Genomic DNA, 7,834 nt, shown 5'->3' on the forward strand with positions numbered 1-7,834 from the left:
ATGTAAGTCGGGGTGGTCAAATGGGGCTTAGATTGGGTGGGGCGAACCCACAGATACTTTTGACCCATTACTTTACAATACAATCCTTGTTTGTTTGTTAGCGCAGAACTCAGGACAGGGGTCCTGATCCAAATTTGAAAAAGATACAGCTCAACAGCTAGAGGGAATACTTCAACGCAAAAAAAATAAGAATCTTGCAATGTTCACAATGGTCGTTTTATTTACCTATTATATCTGTGAGCAAAGTGGCTGTGTTTCTGTCGAGATCTGACTTTTGAGGGTGACCCCTGTCTTCAAGTCAGCCGCTAGCGAACAAACCAGGGGGGTATTGTAGTGATACAATGCTCGGAAGACCTCTGGGGAAATTCTGCCGGATGCGACTATCGGCGGACCGTGAAACTGGATAATGAAAACTGGATATTGGAACGCTAGAGCTGGAGATTGCGCGTAGCTTATGGCATTTGACGACAGTAGATGTAGATGCGCGTCAGAATGCCTCTGTGCGGAAGCTCGCTGGGATCGGGAGACGGTGCATCTTTCACATGGCATCCGCCTTGGATACAGGGCGGGCCGACGCTCTCGTCATAAGGAAGTGCGATGCTGCTGAGAGCTCATGATTGTGCCCGAATTGACCAATGTGCGTTCTGACATATGTCCTAGGACGTGTTGAGGGCTTCAGTTTGTCTCGCTCGATTCCCGAATTCCTCTTCGCTGAAGGTGTGCTGGCTGCAAGGGACCTGCAGTTGATTTAAGTTCAGCCTTGTGGAGAAAACGTGTGGCACCAATGAGCGCCTGTTACGTTGCAGAGCCGTGCAACGGTGGGGTGTGGGCCCTTGGCCCAAGCGTTTCGGCATCTTGGCTGTGGAGCTGGGCGGGCGATTGGTCCAAGCACGCATCCAGCCCAAATTTGCCTTCAACGGCCGACAAACACCTCAACTCTCTTGTACATCGGCCACGAACCATGGCAGCAGAACTCAGACGTCCTTGCATCTGCAACTAGTGTAGAAGCAGGTGAATCGCGGTGTGCAAACTGCTGTGTTCATGGGCCGAATGGTAAGAAAGCATCTGATTAGTTTTAAAGTTTTATCCTTTCTGGGGACGTTTTTCCTGGGGTGGCCATTCCCTGGTCAATGCTGGTGGCTGGTACTGTCGCCCAACCACCAATTCACAACCATCACCACCCAGCCTCCTGTAACGAGGTTGCTACTCAAGTTTCCAACCATATTTTTTTTCTCTTTTTCAAAAAGTTCGCATAATGCATCTTGTTCTTCTTGCATCATCAATACATCATCGCTCCGTCTGCTCCTTTCCGTGATCTGTATGGACAGTTAGCCAAGGTTCGTGTTTGGTGGTTGCCCGCATTTGCCCGTTTGTCACTCCAAGCATGAACTTCCCCAACTCGGACTTCGATCCCGTGGAGTCGCCCAGTACGTGCGCTTTTGCTGCCCAGCCCAAATCCATTCATTGCGTGTCGTCTTTGCTCATGGCCGCTTTTTAGGTCCCCGTCTTCAGTATCCCAACGAGGCAACTCTTCCTCGACTCTCTCGGCGCAATTCCCAGCCAAGGCGCCTTCCAAGTCCCGTCCTAAACGGCCTGACTTCTCCTTCTCCAAGGCCTTCAGAGTCAGAGTCGTACGCTCCAGATCGCATTTTTGATCCTCCAACCGTGGCACGAGCGTATGGGCGCCCCGTCATCATTGAGGGCCCTTATCGTCGTGTCCCCGATATTCCACCTCTGACACAGGCCCACCACCCTGGCTGGGAGCCATCAGGGAACTCGGCCATCATGACTGACTTCCGGGACGAGCTTGCCAGGCTGGATGGCGTGGTCACTCCTGGCGTTGATAACACTCCGTTTATTCAGTACGCCATCGAGGCCCTCACCCGCGACCGGGACACCGGCTATTCAGCCGTCCCAACCGCCAGCAGCGGAACCTCCGGTCCTTCCGCATACGTGCCGGGATTGCAGCAGCAGCAGCAGCATCGGTACCAGCAGGTCGGCCGTGCAGAGCAACATTTGCCCAACCCCGGTGCTTTACCCAGTCGCCCGCCGCTTGCTGAGATTGCTGAGCCGCTATTACGTCCTCAGCAACCACCCCGCCTGTTTGTTCCGAACGCCAGGGAATCTGCCCACTCTCTCGCCGAGAGTCTCCTCAAGAGCGGCCAGCGCGGCGCCCAGCCCCATGAATGGATGCCCGTTCAAAGAGAGGAGCTTCTCGCCAAGGTCGGTGAGTTAAGGGGCCCTGGGATCCCGCCTCTCACCTTCAAGCCATGGCCCTTACGCGCACCGGCGCTATTTGCTTTCATAACCGCGTGCACTCTGATGATTGCGGCGCTCATGTTCTGCGCCATCTACTCCCATCTGCACAGCGGACTGTCAGGGTGGGAGAGTATCCACGGAGGACGCTACTTCCTCTTCCGCATGCTGCCTCAGCTGCTAGGCGCTGTCATGCTTCTATACGCTCAATTCCTCGCGACAACCATGCTTCGCATCTTGCCTTTTGTTCGCCTAGCATCCGAGTTGCGCCAGGATCGCGATGGTTCGCTTTTTCAGGATCTCTACCCTTCTTTCCTCTTGCCCTCCTTGATCGGGCCGTGGAATGTCTGGGTTCCCATTCTGGTAATCTGGCTGATGAATCTCACCATCCCGCTGCAGAGCTCGCTCTTCACTGTCATATTGGTCGACCAGACCTGGACTTGGGCGACTGTACAGGGCGTTGCCTGGACTCTGGTCGCGTTGTACTTGGCCCTCCTTGTGTCGACGGTTATCGTTTGGCGCTATTGGACCAACCTGGAGAGCACTGGCCTCATCTGGGACCCCAGATCGCTCGCAGACATTGCAGCCCTCGTATCTGAGACCAACACCGCCGACGACTACCGAGGCACTCAGCTTGCGCGGAGCAGGGAAGGAATCCGATTCGCTCTGCGCCGACGTGCAGGCGACAGATTGGGCTACTGGACCTGGAAAGATGGCAGGCCCGGCTTTTGGCACGCCCTCGGGAGCCCTATGGACGATGCGAATCTCATGCCCATATCCGATTTGGCCGCCGGGCAGCGAATGGAGCGGCATGACGAGAAGAAGCACAGCGGCGTCACGATATCGGCAGCTGATCGCGCTGGCTTGATCGGTGGTTCGGCGGATCTTGATGTTGAAGCCGCCGCCCCTGGCGGCCTCTCGACCCAGGCCAGACACCGCTACCTCCCCTGGTGCCTGCGCACCAACCAGCTCCTATGGTTTACCATCACAGCTTTTGTTTTCCTCCTAGCCATTTTTATCGCCTCCTTCCATCCGGCCACCCGCATCACGGCAGGTTTCCTTCCGGGGCTCAGAGCAGATCCGCAGCCAGGCGCTTTTTCCGCTGCCGATTTCCTTTACAGCTTCATCCCTTCTCTGCTGGGGATGGTTGCCTTTCTCCTCTTCCAACCGCTCGACATGCACTTGCGCGTTCTCCAGCCATGGGCCTCCCTCTCCGATCCCAAAGGCAGCCCCGCCGCCGTTTCCATCTTGGCCGACTATCCGGCCTGCGCTCCGGTACAGGTGACTGTCCGGGCGCTAAAGAACAGGCACTGGCGCGTTGCCGCCATCTCGTGTCTCTCGACCCTCTTCGTCCTGATTCCCGTTCTTGCCGGCGGCGTTTTCATGGCTCTGACTACCGCCAGCCCAGTCGCGGGAACGCAGGATCTCGAAGTCAGAATGTTCCCGAACCGGCCGGGTTATTACATCCTTCTGGCCCTGCTCGTCCTCTACCTTGTTGCGCTGGCGTCCTTGTTCCCCGGCCGCCGCGCCATGCGTATGCCGCACGGCGTGACTTGCCTGGGCGAGATTATCGGGTTCCTGGTGGTCGGTGTTGCCGGTGCCGGGGATGGAGGTCCCTGGGTTGGTGGTAATGGTGCCGGAAGGGATGATGAATATGGCAATGGGGACGGGGCTGGGTTCCTGAAGCGGTGCTTGGGGAGGGAGGAGATGCTGAGGAGGCTGGGCGCAGGCGCGGACATGGCGGTCGAGATGCAGACCAGGTGGGTGTTCGGGTTTGGCGGGGAGCCCCCCGCCGCCGGCGAGGACGGCGCAGAGTTGGGGGTCAGGCGGGTCAGACGGTTTACCGAGAAGAGGAGGGTGAGGAAGAGCCAGATCCGAAGGAGGGGGTTCGTCGGATGGTAGCTGAGGATTCTCGGGGCGAGGCACGGGTTTCAAGCCGAGTACAAGGCAAGCGGTGATGATGATGATGTGACGAGAGACAAAACGGATGCCGACGACAATCAGGAATGGGTGGCTTTGTGTGTTTCTCTCTTTCTCTTTGCTTTTACATGCATGGCAACGGCGAACGCTTGCGGGGTTTTCACGGAGTTTCCGGCGCCAATGGGGATGGAATGGGCATCCTTGATGACTCCATAATGGTTTCGATGCTACATGAGGCGTAAGGGCTACACATTCAGAATGGATGGTATTTGGATGATTCAAGGGAAACATCTGGCTGCCCTTTCAGAGGGAAGAGATTATAGGAGAGCCATCACATACATCGCCTGCCGTCACCAGCTACCATGATAGTCGCTTATAACGAATAATGATGTTGTTTTTTCGCGATGTATATAGATTGGCACTGTTTGTGATTCAGCCTTCTTGGATTGTCCGATCCCTTACATGCGCGCCCAACCCGGTTGTATGGTATGGTGGACTTGACAATCTCACTCTCCCTTCTGGAACATGTTTGAGATTCACATGTTACCACGCTAGGAGACGTAAACCACACCTGACTCAATACACTACCTACGTAGTAGAGTACTGTACTCCGTACACTGTACATACTTGATACAACCTATACAGCACGTGTCAAACACACAGATGTCTACCCTCCTTCCTGTCTCTGCCCTTTTAGTGCTCATCCCTCACCATATTTAGTCAAACCAATCCAATGATGTCCGCTAGCCAAACAATTACCGCTCAAGGGGGAATGCAATGTGACCCAGTTCTATGTAAAGCAAGAGAGTGAGCGATCTCAGGGAGATCCCGCAGACGGTGAGAAAAAAAAAGGTAGAACAAGTGGAACATCCATCATACGGTCGTATCATACTGGTGCCCCATCCTCCGGAGTCGTAATCTATATGGCAGTCGTCCGTCCCATTCCAAGTGTGGCACAGAGCCAGTAAGACGGCTATACAGGAGCACATGATAGTATCTCGCAGCCAAGATGTGGAGCAGTGTAACATAGTGAAATGCAGTGGAACGGAGCGAAATGCAATGGAAGGGAGTGAAATGCGTGGAAGAAAGAGAATGCAGTGTATGAGCTGATGCTCACGCCCTTCTAGAACAATGCTGCCCGTGACCAAAGCAGGTCAACATAGGAAAACGCGTAGCTCGAATGAATGCAAAAATGAAAGAATGCACAGGTCAGTAGCTAATTCCCGGGCCATGCAAGAATAGAAGAGCTATGAAGAATGATCATTCAACCTTCCTCTAAAGCAAACAGTTGTCATTGAGAGCAAAAGGGATTTGAGTGAGCGAGCCGATGTCCCATCATGGCAACTGGCTCAGCAGGGTGACGGGGACAATCATCCCCTTCGCCGAGAAAAAATCCTGCTCCAGCCCCGCGATCGGCCCTCTGGCAATTCGGGCTCAAAGTGGTATTGTTGGGCTTCTTCCCTCGGCAAGTCCATGCTGACAATTCCAGAACGTCTGTGCCGCGCGGCGTGGACGGCGCGGTTGAGGCCCATTCTGCTGCCGCTACCACCCCGCTCTTTCGACGAGACGGGCCCTTCGTCGCTCACACTGCGCTTATGGTCGGAAAAGGGTGATTTGTTCCTCCGTCGATGATCGCGATCAACATCATGATGGTGGTGATGGACCAATCCTTGCATGAGACGACGGGCGAACCTCTTGGTGTCACTGCCATCCTCTTCGTCGTCCGAATCAGTTTCGAAAACGGAAATGTGTGGCGGAGATGGGGGCCGCTCCGCAGCGGGCAGGGGTGGCAGGGGCCGGGCGTAAAGATCCGGTGTGATTCTTGTCTGAACTTGGGGCTCTCCAACTGACAGCTTCGATTGGCTTTCTCGCTTGGCTAGGCGTGCAAGTGCCGGCGAGGAGCGAGTTGGGACTCTAGACAGGTAGCGATGGCGCAGGTTGTTGAGCGATGGTGAGCGAAGCCCTGTTCTTAGCCGTTGAGGGCTTGTAGCCTCAGAAGGAGATGATTTGTCGCGAATAGAAACTGGGGGCGACGGCTGAGGCGAGATTGGAGGAGTCCGGGGGAGTACGGGGACTGGGTCAAATGAGCCTGCTGCGACAAAGATCTCGGGGGAAGAAGAGCGAGCGGCCACTGTTGGAGAGGTCGGCTTAGAAGCCAGCATAGCATCACCGCAGGCTAGGTCGCCCTTCGCATCCTTGGAGACGTTCCGAGCGCTTGATTGGGAGGGTCCTGAAGCCCGTTGCTGTACCCCCGGTGAAAGGCGCAACGGCGTCGGACGTCGCTTGTCAGTGCTGGAGGACGGGAAGAGCGAGTAAGAGGCTCTTGGTTTGGATTTTGGAGTTCGAGGCCGTTGCTGTCGTGGACGCAGCTGATTTACCGGCTGAGACAAGGAGCATCCTTGAGTCTCTGTCCCCGGGGTTCGGTCGCGTGTCGTGAGCAGGGCTTCTTGAACCATGGCTGTGTCACTGTCGTGCCCGCTCTCCACAGTCGTGTCAATGGCTGCTTGATTATCCGCCCCTTTTGCACAGGATTCTTGTACACGCCAAAATGACTCCCACAAGTCCGTCCCTGTCCTATCGTCCTGGCAGTCGTCTTCAGTCGAAAAGTCTGAACCGTGATCCTCCACCATCGCTGGAGCAGAGCAGTCAGATCCAACGGACGCCCGGTCACCTGGTCGGTCTTGCTGGTGGGAGTGGACAGGCTTAGTGCGAGGATATGAGAAGTTGGACATGGAGTTCTTCTGCGGGTGCAAGAAACGGCGTTGGACTCCGTCAGGTTGAGAAGTGTCAGCCCGGCTGTCTAAACACGGGCGATTTTGGAATGGCATCGCGGAGAGGTGTAGTATATCAGAAGAATCGGAGGCGGATGTGGCCCAGCTATATCGACCTGGTCAAGCCAGATGGACCAAAGGGGCAAAAGAAGCAATGAGTAAATACAGAAACATTATGGGGAACCTTGTCACCCAGTTGACCCTTTCTGGGGTAACTGATCTGGCATACACAGTACGGTGAATAGACTACCTAGGCACCGTGCCCGACCATCAGGAAGGGCAGATATAAACAAAGGCGAGGGATTGGGGGGTGGGAGGAGATCAGGGAATGTCTTGACGCACCCCCAAACGTGCCACTCCGAGCAAGGGGGTGGCCCAGGAAGAGCACTGTAGGGAAGAGGCACACAAACGGCGTGGACGGCACAACAGAAGCCTTGTGATAAGGTTCGGACCTTCGGATCTCAGCTGTTGGCGTCGCGTTCCAACGGAATGCAGCAATGCTAATGTAGCGTAGAATGGGTCCCGGTCCATGTAGTCGTGTGCTTGGGGCTCCTTCATTGCACCGGCCCAGTGAGATATGACGTATCGCAGAGACGCAGCCTGCATTGTGGTTGAGTTCGCCACGAACCAACGAGCAACATGACAGAAAAAAGCACTGAGAGACCTGCTGGAGGCTGATGCGTTGGGGGCAGACTGCAGCTAGACTAAGCAAGTACTGTGTAGGCAACAGGACAAGCAGGAAGGCGGCCGGAAGGGAGGTCAGGGCTGCGCCCGTTTCAATTCTTGCCGGTGCCGCCGCTCCTCCCTCCGCCGTCGGGACCGTCCAACATGCAAACCGAGTATACTGCCGTAATGGCAAATAGGAAGAGCGACAGAGCCTTCGCAGA

The 7,834-nt window shown here is 55.5% G+C and overlaps 4 protein-coding genes across 4 annotated transcripts; 1 reads left to right on the top strand and 3 right to left on the bottom strand.

The window, feature by feature from the left end:
• Positions 1–165: 165 nt before the first annotated feature.
• On the bottom strand, positions 166–709 carry N656DRAFT_374711 (uncharacterized protein). Its single transcript, XM_064809430.1, has one exon. The coding sequence runs from the start codon at positions 547–549 to the stop codon at positions 229–231; it is 321 nt and encodes a 106-aa protein (XP_064666362.1). The 5' UTR covers positions 550–709; the 3' UTR covers positions 166–228.
• A 244-nt stretch (positions 710–953) lies between these two features.
• N656DRAFT_739104 (uncharacterized protein) lies at positions 954–4,636 on the top strand. The gene is made up of 2 exons (XM_064812776.1): positions 954–1,427; positions 1,499–4,636. The coding sequence occupies exons 1-2, from the start codon at positions 1,385–1,387 to the stop codon at positions 4,156–4,158; spliced, it is 2,703 nt and encodes a 900-aa protein (XP_064666363.1). The 5' UTR covers positions 954–1,384; the 3' UTR covers positions 4,159–4,636.
• Positions 4,637–4,869: 233 nt separating this feature from the next.
• Positions 4,870–5,407, bottom strand: N656DRAFT_374757 (uncharacterized protein). Its single transcript, XM_064809431.1, has one exon. It carries the CDS (start codon positions 5,202–5,204, stop codon positions 4,932–4,934), a length of 273 nt encoding a protein of 90 aa, XP_064666364.1. The 5' UTR covers positions 5,205–5,407; the 3' UTR covers positions 4,870–4,931.
• N656DRAFT_374780 (uncharacterized protein) lies at positions 5,376–7,360 on the bottom strand. Its single transcript, XM_064809432.1, has 2 exons — positions 7,290–7,360; positions 5,376–7,197 (listed from the first exon to the last, which is right to left on the bottom strand). Exon 2 carries the CDS (start codon positions 7,002–7,004, stop codon positions 5,547–5,549), a length of 1,458 nt encoding a protein of 485 aa, XP_064666365.1. The 5' UTR covers positions 7,005–7,197; positions 7,290–7,360; the 3' UTR covers positions 5,376–5,546.
• Between the last annotated feature and the right edge of the window lie 474 nt (positions 7,361–7,834).

This window comes from Canariomyces notabilis (genome assembly GCF_033297395.1).
Source record: "Canariomyces notabilis strain CBS 508.74 unplaced genomic scaffold N656scaffold_29, whole genome shotgun sequence".
Lineage (NCBI taxonomy): Eukaryota > Fungi > Ascomycota > Sordariomycetes > Sordariales > Chaetomiaceae > Canariomyces > Canariomyces notabilis.